Consider the following 15,554-nt stretch of genomic DNA (forward strand, 5'->3'; position numbering starts at 1 on the left):
CCGGGACGGTCCCACATGTCGCGGAGCAACTAAGCCCGTGAGCCACAACTGGTGAGCCTGTGTTCTGGAGCCCACGTGCCACAAAACAAAAACCAAAAAACAGAATTTTTAGACATTGGTTAAAAGTTTCACTTATAACTCTCCTTTAAGGAGAGAAAGAGGACATTCTGACCTTGGGATCAACTTCAGAAAGTTTCTTCTGAGAGATAGGAAAGCTGTGGCACGTGGCTTACACCATTCTCCAAGACGACAGGTTCTAACAGTGGGTGACCCCGGCAAGGGTCAATGCCGCAGAAGTAGCACCCACTCCGACAAACAATATCTCAAACCATGATACCACAGGGTATTCTCATCAACACCAATGGCATTACCAACAATAGCTTCAACCCTCTCGCTCTGTGGCAGGTAGAAATGGTGTCCCCAAGCCCCACGGCTGATGTGCAATTGGAACCAGCCAATCTTAGGTGCCAACTGGCTCTGTCGCCAGCCACATGGCTTGGCTCAGAGTTTCTTGCCGTCATGTGTTGAGCGAGGATCATCATATCTCCTCTTAGGGCCACTGTGATGATTAGAACTGATCTACATGCCCAACTAATGGTGGCTATTGCTATTTCTTTCTTTTGTTGAGAACAGATGCTAAGTTATCCTAATCCTGTGGGGAAGGTCCCCTTTCAAGTCTACTACAGATCCTTGCTTCAGCAGGTTGGAAAAATGAGTGACCCTCTAAGAGACCACAAGGAGACAGGCTCAGGACCAATTATTGCTCCTTAGGGAGAGAGAAATCTGCCAATTGCTTCAATTACCCTTTTCAATTGATTTCTTTCTTTTTCTCCCACTCTTTTTTTTTGCTTTATTAACTCTATTTATATATTTATTTTCCTCACTTTGTAGGCATTTCAAAATCAGAAGAGTTCAGAGCTGTCTTACTCCAGGAGTGCTCCTAGAACAGGCTCCTGCCCCGCACGTGTCACTGCCCAAGTCCGGGTGTGACCCCACACCTGTGTCTGAGCCTGGGGTCTTGTAGAGCATCTCAGCACACACGTCCCATGGGTCCTCACACTCCGCACGGCCTCTCGAATCCTCTCCTCCTCCAGCACCGCCCCTCGCAGTTGATGGCATCTCCATCCAACCGACCAGGCAAGCAGCCCTCGAGTCCCTCTCAGCCCCGCTCCTTGCTCAGCTTCTAAACCTGGTCAGTCTACTGACTGTACTGACGCCTGCCTCCCTGTCCCCTCTCCCCCTCTTCTCTGCCAGTCTGCGCTCACCTGGATCACTCCCAGGGCCTCCTAAGTGCTTTCCTGCCCCCAGTCTCTCCAACTCTGATCCCTTTTCTCTGTTGCTGTCAAGGTGACATCTTTAACGTCATTTTGAGTGAGATCCTCTTCAAAATCTCACCACTGCCTACAGGAAGCCGTTACGGCTCTCAGAATCTGTATGGACACCAAGGGGGAAAAGGGCGGGGGGGATTTTAAAAAACAGCTCTCAGAATCTGGCCTTGTAACCCACCTTTCCAGCTTTCCAACCTCCGCTCCTTCCCTCCCACACATGTGCTGCCACCACACCCAGCTAACTGGAGTGCCCCCCAGAAATGCCGCTAACTCTCCTGCCTCTGAGCCTTTGCCCGGCGCTCTTCTCTGCCTGCGTACATGCCTTTCTCTCTTCTCGGCCCATTTCTCCTTGTGCTGCAGGACCAGATCAACTGCCAAGAGCCTTCCCTGGCTTTCTAGGCACAAATTAATGACTTGCCCTTGTGGTCCCATAACACATGGCCCATACTTCTACTTTAAAAGCAATCACATGCTTATAAATAGTTGGTAATACTGTCTGCTTCCCCTGCTGGACTGTGAACTTGTCCTGGGACACAGTAGGATTCAATAAATTCATGTGTTATGTAGTCTCAGAAAATAGCAATGAATTTATGTTGTAGGGTCCAATGGAATTTGCCAGTGCACAACTTTGGATGTTGCACGTATTTTACCCAGTGGTAAAGATAAAGAATTCTCTCAGAAGTCTTGATTTAACTTGTTAAAGATTTAGCAAGCCACTACCTTTCCCTTCCTCCCTCCCTCCCTCCGTCCCTTTCTTTCTACTGAAGTACAGTCGATTTACAATGTTGTGTTAGTTTCAGGTGTACAGCAAAGACAAGCCATTAACTTTTATCCGAGTAGCTGGATAATCCACCAAATGAAAGTTTTAATTTAGTGGCATATCAAAGAATATCCAATTTCCTAAGTGTCAAAGGTTATTGGTAGATTATTTCCTGGTTTAGAAAACGGAAGCCAATGAAGTCTATCCCACTTCTCAAAAGGTCTGATCTTTTGTTTTTGTTTTGAGACTGCATATATTACTATAAGGTTTTTATTTACAATTATATGCTATTAGAATCAATACTATAACCTGTGCTCAAAATAAAAAATTCTGATTTCTATCTCTATCTGCAATTTCTCAAGAAGGATAGACAGGATACAAAATATATAAACAGTATGTTCACCAAGGGGGCAAGAAAGGCGAATTTTACTCTTGATTTTTGTTCTTTCTGTACTCTTTGAATTTGCTAACTATGTACATGAGTTTATTTCATCAAAAAGAGAAAAGACTAACCTGGCTGGTGGGTTTATAGGCTATTTTGGTTTCTTTTTTTTTTTTTTTTTTTTTTGTGGTATGCCGGCCTGCGGGCCTCCCTCTGCTGCGGCCTCTCCCGTTGCGGAGCACAGGCTCCGGACGCGCAGGCTCAGCGGCCATGGCTCACGGGCCCAGCCGCTCCGCGGCATGCGGGATCCTCCCGGACCGGGGCGCGAACCCGGTTCCCCTGCATCGGCAGGCGGACGCGCAACCACTGCGCCACCAGGGAAGCCCTTGGTTTACTTTTTATACTTTTTTTTGTATTAAAAAAAGATCTCAATAAAGAAAAAGGAATAAAAAGAAGAGGAGGAACACACTCAAACGGATGGAAATGAGCACACAACCCAAACGGACCAGGGAGCTGCCTGGCTCGGCTGAGATCAAGTGACCCGGGGATCCAGTGACAGCCTCCAAGACACTGACTAGACTCAAGTGGCCTCCTACGGGTGACTTTCAAGTGTCCCCAGAAGGCAAGCACCACCTTCAAAGTCTTGCACGGGAACCACTTCCCAGGTCCTGCTGCCCCTGAAGAGTTCTTAGTTGCTGCTGTTCATTCCTTTTCCTTTCATCTGTAAATATACCAGCATATTTCTCTAAAGGATAAGGACTCTTTTGTTAGCACAGTGACGATACTAAAAAATAATGAATAATAATAAGAATTTAAAATGTCAGACATTTAGAAAGGCTCCTAATTTCCAATTAGAACAGGAGCTCTTAATATTCTGGGATCATGGACCCCCACTTCGGCGTTCTGGGGAGGCCCATAATCCCCTTCTAAGAATGCTAATTTTAAATGCATAAAATAAAACGCTTAGGATTACAAAGGAAGTCAATTATATTTAAATATATCTATCGAAATATTAAAATTGGGATAGAGAACTGAAAGCTTCTTTTTTAAAGCATAAAATAATATCTAAAAAAAAAAAAATCTCACAAATACTATTTCCTAAAACTACATTTTAAAAATATAATCTAAATGTCAAATAAACTCCAGAAAACAGTATGTTTGGGCAGCTACTTAGGTCATGTGCATTGCTTGTAAGCACCTTTTTGGAAAAGGTAAAGAGCCACCCTAGTGCTTACATTGCTAGTATGTAACTTGGTCTGTGATGGTGTATTGGAAATAAAATAGGTACTTCTTTCTTTCTTTTTTTCTTTTTTTTTTTTTAATGAGAATGAGGTTTCTGGCTACAGAGGATACACTAGTTACAGAGAAAAGTTAATTTAATAAATAGAACAAATTTCACTTTAACATCATCTTAACCCAGGATCCAATTTCAGAACCAAACTTAAGAAAAATGGAAAGTAATGGCAATTTTGTAACATATCAGAGGAATATTTGATTCATTCAAAACTGAAGCCTTTTCAGTTGGCCAGACCTTAAATCATATGTCAGCAACTACCTTTTTAATACTAATTAATTAAATAAAATAAAAAATTAAATGAAACTTGATCTGGGAGAACAAAGTTGAAGTAACCACGGCATTGTGGACTTTGCCGGGTTTTCACTACATCGGGAAGTAATTACACAATATTTTCCAGAAGTGAAACAGTGAGTCTTAACTGGAAAAAAATGTGGAAACATTTAGTTAGAACAGTAGGGCAAGGTATTAAAGAGCCTTTTAAGGGGTTAACTCTGAAGGAAAATATGCAAATAACTGGGTCTTTAAACATGTTTTTAATTACGATACCAGGATAAAAGTCAGGTATTCTATGGCACTCGTGTGCTTCTCCTGAAAACGCCTTTCTTGCAGAGGGATGCCTCCAACATTCACGTCACCGTGAAGACCCAGCCTGACAACCGAGGATACTTCAGAGCAACATGTGCCAGGTTCCCTATGACTTCTTCCCTGTACACTGAGGACGGCTACGGTCATGTGGCTTCTTCGACACTCACTGGCAGGATTTAACCCACAAACTTGGGCAGAGACACATGGTTTTCATCTTAAGAGTCAAAGGTCATTCACGCCAACATCTTTTCCTAGTTCTTATGAACTTTAAGAGTTTCATGAAATCTGTTTTACTGACTTCATTTTGATTTCGGTTTTCAGCTTTCCATGGCTGTTTTCAATGCCTGTATCTCACTGGGAGCAAGCCTATGTTAGCTGTAGTACACAATTTCTCCCCGTGTTCTTGGCATATGTCATCCTATTGAAAATGAATTTCACAAGGACCAAGGTTTGACTTGAAAATGAAGTTCACAAGGTTTCACTTGAATAAGGGTGAGTGGGAAAGAAAATTAAAAGCACAACGTACGATAACTTTCCAACTATCACTCATTCAACAAATATTTGTTGAGTGCCTAGTATGTGCCAGGCACTGTTCCATGTACTGAGGATTCTTCAATGAATGGAACAGACAAAACCTGCGGCCCTCGTGGAGCTGCCCTTCTAGTAGACTCTGTACCAAGTCCCGCTACACCTGAGGAACGACTCTCTGAGCCTCTGATCCAAAGGCCAAAAGTTACATTAGCAAAGTGGTATATAGGGCAGCCATGGCACCAAATCCTCACTGAAGGCAGGCAGGAATATAAAGCCCTCCCTGGAGTGAAACACTGGGGATTCTGGTTATTGGAGTGATGGCCAGAGCTGAGGCTAGACTAAAAGAGCAGATAGCTGTATGCTATGGACAGAATTATGTCCCCACCTATTTGGAGCAAGGAAGTAATGAAGGTTAAATGAGGTCATAAGGGTGGGGCCCTGATTCTATAGGAGACACCAGAGATCTTGCTCACCCTTTCTCTGCCATGTGAGGACACAGCCAGAAGGTGGCCGTCTGCAAGCCGGGAAGAGAGCCTGCACCAGGAACCAACTCAGCCAGCACCTTGATCTTGGACTTCCCAGCCTCAGACTACGAGAAATAATTTTTTGTTGTTTAAGTCACTCAGTCAACGGTATTTTGTTATGGCAGCCTGAGCTGACTACGATAATGTAATACACCTCCATCACTGAGAGACTTTCCAATAACACTGCAGGGAGCGTGAGTTACAAAAAACGCATCTAGGAAGTTGCCATCCCATGCAGCAAGCAACAAATGAATCCTGGATTTGACTTTTGATATCCCCGTTCAAATACTGCTACAAAACTATGAGATGAGGTTAGCTTAACAGCCTTTCTAACAATGACACTGAAGCTAACCTCTACTTCAGATATCCTCCACCAACCAAAAAACATTCATGGTCCCTCTGAACCCTCCCTAGCTTGCTTTATCTTAAGAGAGATAAATAAGCATTAAGAGAAATTAAACTAGTATTTTGCTACTTATCATCAGGCAGAACTAATTGCTTTCTCTGGACTGTGGTTCTAACACCTATTTAGGTTACAGAGCAGTTTACGCTTCAAGAGTCTCTGCAGAATATCCTAAAATAGTGATATACTGAATTCTACCACATCAACTAGGAAAAACTTCACTAACCGAAAATATAACAAGATCCTAAGTATATAAGGCTCCACATTCAAAGAATAACAAAACAACCTTAAGAACATTGCATTTCCAAAATTTTCAGCTACCAGTTGTTTGTTGTTTATCTGTTTTGTTTTACTAGCATTCTGCAGCAAACAACAAAACACCAAAGTTTAGTAAAGTTTTACGGGGCAAAAAACCTTTAGATTGAGAACATTTTATCTTCTCTTTTTGAACTAATTAGAAAGAGATTGCCAGCGTTAAGGTCCCGCTATGGAACTCAGTTTGAGAACCACTGTTATATCTGAATCTATAACACACCTGGGGCCAAGGAATCTTGTTGACCAGTTCCAAGGCCTAAGAGTCACGCTGATACTCAGATCGGATAGAAACTTCTCAGACTCAAAGCCAGAAAAGACAACTTGGTGAACCAAAAGGGCTGGTTTCCCACAGCTCCAACTTACAATTCATCTTGTATGTTGTCTGTTAGTTTGAAGAGCTGCTCCTGCCCTTCGGCCTGGCTCTCAGAATAGCGGGGAAGCAGGCCCTGGGGCCCTGTGCAGCACCGTGGTTTCCGTACCCTCTGTGCTTGGGTCCTAGGTGGGGAAATGGACAAAAAGCAAAGAGGTTAAGTGTTAAACGTCAAAATGATTTCCCTTCCTTCCTCGTCTGAGATAAGAACACCACTTAATACAGGACATACTCTAAATCTGGTGACTGGAATTAAACTACATTTAGTACCACCCGTGAATGCACTAGAAGAAAGTGGTTGAAGACTCCAATTTTGAACAAGAACCTCACCGTTGCCATTTTCTAGCTATGTGATCATGGACAAGTCAGTTAACTTCTTCCACCCTCAGTTCCAGTCCTCTCTGCAAAATGGGATGATGACACCTACCCTCACAGGACTGCCGTGGAGATCAAACAAAATCATGCCCATCAAGCCCATGTCTGACAGAATGTAGGCTATCCACCAACAGTGGCTCTTGTTATTGTTATTATTACTGGACTTCCACTTGGTCACACTCTATTTTTCTAGGAATCTCTTCAGGAGAAGCACCTCTGGACTTGTAAAGGGTCAGGAAGAAGAGTGAGAGGCTTTTGGGCATGAGTCAGAACACCCCAAGCTTCTCAGCTTCTTCTAGGATGAGCTCAGCTGCCTGGGTGTCGGGTGAGGGACACCGTGATCACAGGAGGGAGAAGAAAGGCTCCATGGACTGGTCCCAGGCCACAGTCTGGGATTCTGCAGCGGCTCTCACTCATGGCCCTCAGCTGTCCGTTGCCCAAAGGAATCTGCTTTGCTATGGCTTTCAGGGTAGGCTGATGTTGTCTTTTTCCACAAACCATATACAGGGTAATTGGTAAGTACTTTTTGGTGTTTTCCTAGAAACAGGAGTCCATATTTGTTTTGGAAAGGCTGTGCATATTTCAGATGACTGATAAGAGTGTGCCTAGTCTGTCCTCGGCCTTGTACTTGGTGTACTTTTCATTATTTGTTCCTGGATTCCGTTGAAGCAAAACACCCCTCTCTAGACATATCTACAAGCGAGGCCTAGGCTTACACACTGAATCAGCACTCCAGGATCGTATGCTAACACCAGTGGAAAGACTTACTTGCAAGGGCAGAGACGTGCCTGGTGGGTGAATCAGGGTAAAGATATGGACAGAAACAGTCAGCAGGTTAGCTGCAAACCTGGGCCGACGCAAAGCCCTCCTGGGCCCACGTCAACACTCCGCCTATCAGGCCACGCTGCCTCAAGTCCCAGACCTGGGTAATGCTTGATATGGGCTGGAAAACCAGACATCCAGTGATAATGTTTTAAAAGTTCAGTAATAAGGCTGCCCCAAGTACTACTAATTGTGTTCTCCAAGTGAGACTAAAAAGAAGTTTCGACCATCTGCACCAAGGGAATGGGTAAACAACCCAATTTTATTGATATGATGTTAATATAGTCACATATTCCTGCTGTGCACAGTCTCAATTCCTTCTTCAGGACTGAGGCCCACTGCTGGCTATTTAGATCCCAGCTACTGGTTGAAAATACGGAGGCCAGCGTAGGGAGCCGCTCACAGAGTTCACCCCTCATAGGGAAGCTTGACAACTGCTGGTGTCAGGATGCTCGAAAACACTGTGAGTGAGAGAAACCCAGGGGAAGGAGCGTGGTGTACTTTTCCAGGTAGCTGAGTCCTGTCCTCATCTCCTTGCCCAGCGAAACATCGACTGTCATTTCAAACACTGTCCAGGACAGGCTAAAAAAGTATCTTTTCCCCAAGGCACCCCTGAAGCTCCTGAAAGAGGTTCGGGCACTGTGGCAGAAGCCCAAAGGCCCCAGGAAGATGTGACAGGCCTGCCCCTCCTCGTCTTTCAATGTAATGTTTCATCCTGGCTCCCTGATCTACTGGGAGGTTCGGAGGCTCAACTTCCACACGCATCCCAAATCTCGCTATTTCTCCATCTCTCTCATGACTGACAAATGATCTCTGGATTTGTAACGGATTGTTACTATAGTCTTATAACTTATTCTTTCTGTTTCCACTCCTGTCCATTCTCCTCACAGGAACGAGAACGACCCTTTCAAAAACAAGTCAGATTCGCTCATGTGCTCAAAACACATTTGCTTCACATCCCACTTAGATAAAATACTTGCTTATCTGCCTCCCCAACTGGCTGCAAACTATCTTCCCATTTCCAAGGTCCTCCATCCGTGATCAGCCACACACCAAGGGAAGGTTGGATATAGTGTTCCGATCCTGCTGCTTGGAGGAGCTCAGCGCGGCATTCAAGGCCTACTGTTCACAAAGATACAGGAGAGCGAGCGAGCTCAACTTTGCCGTAGGAGGAAACGAAGTCTCTCTTGTGGTCTTATAAATATAGGGAATACTTCTAGAAGAGGCGATTTAGACATACTCTCACTAGAAACAGAGAGCTGGATTAAAGGAATTCTTCCCATAATCCCCTACTTCCTATCATTGTTGGAATCCGAAAAACTATTCTTTCTTCTCCAAAACTCAACTAAAATGTTAAATTCTGAGGTCCAAGTTGCGAGGCTGGGGAGTGTGTGGGTTAAAACCATTTGTATGTGAACAAATTTAGTCCCAAACTTAAGCCAGCAGAAAGTTTAAAGTGATATTCTTCAGTACAGGCCACTGTGTGATGGGACTGTTTTCTTCATATATTGACGGTGGCACTGAAAATTCAAGTAACCCTTTGAAACCAGTGTGGCTGTACGTGGTGGTAATCCTAAACTTGTTCACTCTGGGATTCCGTAATACAATGTTGGTATCTGAAAAACAGCTGTTAAGTGACTGTTCTTAAGTCACGTTCATGTATGTTCCAGTGAGCCTATGAGCATTTGGAAGGAAAGGACTCGATTCATTTTTGTTGTAAACTGGACTTTAGGACTAGATGGATGCATCATTATCCTCCGTTTAGGGCCCACTATCATCACTGGCCTTTTATCTATTTTAAATGATATAACAAGCATCTTTGAAACCACTATCCCTAGCATGAAAACCCCATTGCTTGACCATAACTCGAATCTTATCTGTGTGGTCCTCTGCTGCCCTGCTGCCCCCTCCCCCTCCCTGTTCCTCTTTCTTCTTCCTCTTCTATCTGAGATAGCCACTACTATGAATCTTGTACGTATCGTTCCTTTACTTTTCTTCTGCACGTAGTCTTATCACATTTCAAAGTATGTTCTGGTATAGCAGTCCTGTTACATTCTCTGGTTTTCATTGTTTTGGGCTTCTGAAAAAGGATGGCACTGCCTTTTTATGTTTTGGGACTTACTTCTTCCTCCTTGAAGTCATATTGCTAAGATTCAATCATTCTTTTGTGTGCAGCTACAATTCATTAATTGTACCGGCTTATAATTACTCCACGGTATGAATATACCATCATTCACGCAGCTTCCTGTTGATGGCACATGGATCATTTCCAGGTTTTGCTATTACAAACAATGCTGCTATGTACATTCCTGTACCTGTCTCCTGGTGACCCCGGGCAAGAGTTTCTTTGGGTATGTATCTAGGAGGTGTTTGCTGGACACACACACAGGGCATGAATGTTCACCTAACAAGATAACTCAAGTTGCTTTCAGAGAGGCTGAACCAGTTTACACACCCACCAACAATGCACTTCAGAGAGCCTGGTAAACTATATACCTTCCAACACTTGGTACTGTCCAGGACAGCACTGTCCAGTACACAGCCACTGGCCATGCGTAGCTACTAACACTTGAAATGTGGCCAGTGTGACTAAGGAACTGAATTTAAAATTTTTCATTTAAATTAACTCAAATTTAAATTGTGTATTAGATAGCACTGGTCCAGCCCCTCAAATTTTTGCTGCTTGAATGGGTATAAAATAGCATCTTGTCTTCTCATGCCCACCTTCCCCTTTCAACCTACAGCATAATGGAGTCCATTAAAAAAGCGGCGCAGACGTGGAGCCTGCCCACAGGCACCAGAGCACACAGATCAGCTTCCATGCTACTCCTGCCTGTCACTGCTGGACCGTCCCCAGACTATCCTCTGGCTTCCTCTGGTTGCCTTGCTCCTTCTCTCATGATCACCTTCACTGTCAAGACCTGCTGCCTCTCGGGCAGGGTCTTGGGACCACCATCCCGGGGATAACGCATCATTAAACAAGAGGTGGCAAAACGCCACCCACTCACCTCTCACTAGCTGACAGCCTCTCCCACTAACACTCAACACAAAAGAGAGTTTACAGCCGAGTCTGCTTAGTGCATATGCAGCAACTGTGGCTCCACAAACCTTTGTTTAGCCGAAGGGCTGTGGTGCACTTAATTGCTGCCAGCTGGGGGTCTGTCGGCCATTTTAAGCCCTCAGCTGCTGCGGTTTAGAAATTTCACAGTGTATAGAAAGAAGCAGGCCTTCCAGTCAACCAGCTAATCCAAAATGTCAGCACCAAACGAACTTGGGCTTTGAACTCCATGAAAATGTCAGGGAGTTGGCTGTACAGCATGGACGACTCTCCCCCCGGGGAAGGGGCTGCTGATACAGTGGCTGATACACTGCAGATACCCACCTAGTGGGAGAGATCAATACAGAGCAAGTTTGCATCTGGCCACTGCTATCTGACATATGCTGGAGCCAAAGCCAAAGATCAGAGTAATGGAAACAATCCCTGCCATTTTCTTGAAGCAACGGTAAATCCAATCAAGGTGACACAGGGAGATCTAACCAATTCCATTCTCTTGGTTGATCCTGCCTTTCAGCCTGAGGGTCAACAGTTGGCCAGCTATTATTTGTTCTTTGCTTCTATAATGAGTAACTATGTCATAGTTCTATCAGTTGAAGACAGATGTTGTACACACATACACATACCCCTGTACAGCTTGAGTTAAGATATTAGTCGGTTGAGGAATCTGTCATGGCCAATGTCTATCAACCAAGCAAAGTTCAAAAATAATCAGTAAATGAGGAGAAAGTGTGTGTGTCAAACATGTGACTTCCCAGCTTAACAGAATGTTTATTCAACTGATGACTGCCATCTTCCTTAGGGGCTGTGTGTACTCACCCCAACAAAGTGATGGATTGTTCTTGCATTTACTTTACGTGTGTGTCCGAGACTTTTGTTTTAATTAAATATTTAACCTGTATATACTGTGCTGGACTGGGCACGAATGATTAAGCTGAGAAGGTCAACCCAGACTATCTCTTTAAATACTACCTGTTGAGGAATGACAGCTACAAGACACAGCAAGCCCCCTACATACGAACCTTCAAGCTGCGAACTTTCAAAGATGCGAACGTGCGTTCCATCAACATCGGGCGTGAGTGACATTGCAGCTCGCCCTCCGTCTCCTGTTGCTGACGATCCTTCAGCTCTACCCTCTCCCACCTCCTCTCCCTCCTCCCGTCAGTGACTCTTCTTGCCTGTTCACTGGATGCCAGCCCCTGGATGCCAGCTGTAGTAGTGGACTACTGTACTTTTCAAGGTACTGTACTGTAAGACTAAAAATGTTTTATTTTTTGTGTTTCTTTTTTATGTATGATTGTGTGAAAAGTATTATAAACCTCTTACAGTACAGTACTATATAGCCAATTGTGTTAGTTGGGTACCTAGGCTAACTCTGTTGGACTTAAGAACAAATTGGGCTTACGAATGTGCTCTCAAAGCGGAATTCGTTCGTACGTAGGGGACTTACTGTACTGGAATTCTTGACGGAATGGTTCAGTCAAACATTTGTCAGTTCTCTAAAAGGAACTCAACAGTCTCTCGAAACAGCACACTCTGCACTGGAGTGTATGAACTGGTTAAAGCTTCTTCCTCTGATACCCACTGCACTGCAGTGTCTGGACGATCACCAGGCCTGCCGTGCCATGGGTGACATCTGACCTCTGACCTGGAGCCCTCTCCTCACGACTGCATCCACTTCCGAAGACTAAGTGGAAAAGCACTTCTCTACTAACACATTTTACTCCTTTCAGTGCAAACTGCAATCAGAGAAGACTACTAGAGGTTGGAAACCCCTGAAGTCAGGCTCAGTTCACAGGAGAAACTCTTCCCCATAGTTGCGTGACAAACAGAATGCCACTTTCTAGAACCTGCTCAGAGGTAGTATTCCACCCATAGGAATTCTAGACAGAATGCCACTTTCTAGAACCTGCTCAGAGGTAGTATTCCACCCACAGGTTTAGTGATAACCTCTGACCTCTGGCTGCGTTAAATCTTGAACCAAGAAAATTGGACCAAATATCCAATGACAGTTTGGATTTTGAACACATGGGGAAAAAAAAGGTTGGGCGGAAAGCAACCCTCTGTCAGGAGAGGTAAATGAATTACTAACTGAGCCTTGGGACTGGCCTCTGCCTGCCTCTGCCCCCACGCCCACCCCATTTAATGAACTCTTCCTGAGCACAGGCCGCACTAGGCCTTTAGGAAGACAGAGATGAATGGAGTTTCCAGGGAGCTTCCTGGAGTCTAATGGAGGAGAAACAGAAATGCAATTATAATGCAGCAGGGGAGCCCTAGGATAGAGGGAGTGTAATACGATGGCTGGGTTTGAATCCCACTTCCACCGTTTACAAATTGTGACCTACGGCCAGTTGTGTAACCTCTTGGAGCCTTGGTTTCCTCATCTATAAAATGGGGATTCTAATGGGGCTGTTGTGAGGAGTCAGTGAGTATGTGTACAGTGCTTATGACAGTGCCTGGTACATAATAAGCGCTCGATAAAATGCTGCTGATCACGATGATGACAACGACGATGATGCTATCTGCAGGGGATGCCATGGGTGCCCGAGAGGGGCCCCACCTTAGCTTAGCCTCAGTGGCTGAAACCCAAGATGGGCTAGGATCCAGCATCCAATCTTTCCCTCTTTGTTTTCTTTTTGGGGAAACTGCTTCAAACTGAAATATTCCCCTTTCCCTTTTGCTTCCTTGTTAGCATTCTACTTACCTCTCCCTAGAGTTCTGAAGTCGTGCGTGTAACAACACATAAAATCCCATATTGTATTGTTGCAACTGAAAACGTGGGGAAGATGTTGATCCATGAAACGGTTAGAAATTAAATTATTATTGCTGTTAAGTTTTTAGTGATTTGACATCCTGCAGTGGGGAGGACGTTTCCTGGGCTGGGCTTTCTCCACAGTGGGATTCACACCTGACTTGTTTATAGGGGTCAAGGCTTCCTATAACCTAACACATGTTTGGGGGACCCCATGACATTGCAACTGTGAGAGCTCGTAGGACTAATGCCAACAGATATGCCTATTGGGATTTAAACTCTAAGAACAAGATTAATTCAGAGCTTTTTTTCCTAGTCAACTAACTAACTGCCTCAGGGGTGAGACTACCTGCTCATGAAGCTGGGGGGAGGAGTAAGGCAGACTCGCTTCATAACGAATTCCAATCAAGGGGATAATATCATACTGAGATTACAGTCTGAGAGCCTTGGATTTCCTAAAAGAACTAACTTTTGCATGCATTCTGGGTTTGCTTTGCTTTTTCAAAAAGTAGTCGACAACTTATAAGGTGGTTTGCAACTTTCAACATCACTACAAAACCGAGGCATTTAAAAACGCAAGCTTCATTTATGTTCTAAGCACAACATTCTGATTCAGAGTATGGTGCTTTATAGGAATCTCTCAAACCATGGTCAGTTTCCCTGCTAACCTGTCACCTCTAATGCCAATCCTAAGATGTTTCATATGGGCCAAAATACACAGTTCCTGGTAAACTTATTTTGTAGCTATTAAGTGCAAATGCTAATGCTAACAAGTTGATTAAATTAAACAAACCATATTATTTTCAAATTGATTTCTAGCAAATAATTACATAATCTCTTTCTTTATATGATCTACCTTCTCCTAAAAGTTGATCCCTTTTAACAGAGGGATGAAATTTAGGAGCATGGTGGTGTAGGGGAGAACACAAATCTTTGGAAAAAGACAAACAAACCTGAATTCCTGTCCAGTCACTTATTAGCTGAGTGACCCTGAAGAAGTTATTGGATTTCTCTCAGCCTCAGCTTCCTTGCCCATAAATGGGAATATAATACCTACTTGGTTAATAATGTTGAGATAATATATGAAAAGTGCACAGCACAGTGCCTGGCACATAGTAGGTACTCATAAAAGTTTCCTCCCTCTCCCCTACCCTTATTCTGAATTACTGGGTGTCAAGTCAATTTAAAATACCAAAACACATAACTTTTAAAACTCAGATTTAAAATTTTTAGCCTGACAACACACTATGGGAAACATGGTTTACTGGCTATGTAAGGATAATTCATAAGGGGTACATCAAATGTTTGGTTATATAGGTGTTTTCTACAGGAACTACTGCCTAAGTGTTTCCTCACCTGACTTACTCCATTCACGTCTCATTTGCTTAAAGAGCTTTTTAAAAGAGCTAAGAGCTAATCAATCTAGCAGCGCAACAAATTATACCAAACGTCAAATTCTTAGAATTGGGATGAACAGAGTTTTAGAATACTGCCATTAATAAAAGCCATCCTAACAGAGGTTTTTGGGGATAGAACACTGTCTCTAAATGAAGTCTGCAAGATCACCTGAATACATCCAACCCCGGAAAATGGAACGGCCCTGAGTCGGGGTGGGGTGGGGGGCGGCGGTGTGGGCTGTGTCCTTAGCTTCCCCCCAGCCCTGGGCCTCCACACTCTGTTGCGTGAAGGGCCTCCCTCCCTCGTGACCAAAGCCAAGCAGGTCTGGATGCTGCAGCCCTCTGAGGACCTACTTTGTGATTTGTGTGCTTTTTCAAGACCACCTATTCATTCAGGCCGGAAGTTTTATACAACCGTTTACTATCTAACAGAGAGTATTGGTGGAGGTGAGGTGGAAAAGGAGAAAGAGGGCACAGGAGAAGATGCTTCAAAAACGGATGAGGAGGGCTTCCCTGGTGGCACAGTGGTTGAGAGTCCGCCTGCCGATGCAGGCGACACGGGTTCGTGCCCCGGTCCGGGAGGATCCCACATGCCGCGGAGCGGCTGGGCCCGTGAGCCATGGCCGCTGAGCCTGCGCGTCCGGAGCCTGTGCTCCTC

General features: G+C 44.3%; 1 protein-coding gene across 1 annotated transcript in view; it reads right to left on the minus strand.

Moving 5' to 3' along the window:
* The window catches only part of VPS13D (vacuolar protein sorting 13 homolog D), a 236,236-nt gene that overhangs the window by 6,212 nt on the left and 214,470 nt on the right, over positions 1-15,554 (minus strand). Inside the window, exon 67 of the mRNA XM_028487836.2 lies at positions 6,489-6,620. Within this exon, the coding sequence (XP_028343637.2) occupies positions 6,489-6,620 (132 nt within the window). The remainder of the gene's footprint in view (positions 1-6,488; positions 6,621-15,554) is intronic.

The sequence above is a fragment of the Physeter macrocephalus genome, chromosome 3, assembly GCF_002837175.3.
Source record: "Physeter macrocephalus isolate SW-GA chromosome 3, ASM283717v5, whole genome shotgun sequence".
Taxonomy (NCBI): domain Eukaryota; kingdom Metazoa; phylum Chordata; class Mammalia; order Artiodactyla; family Physeteridae; genus Physeter; species Physeter macrocephalus.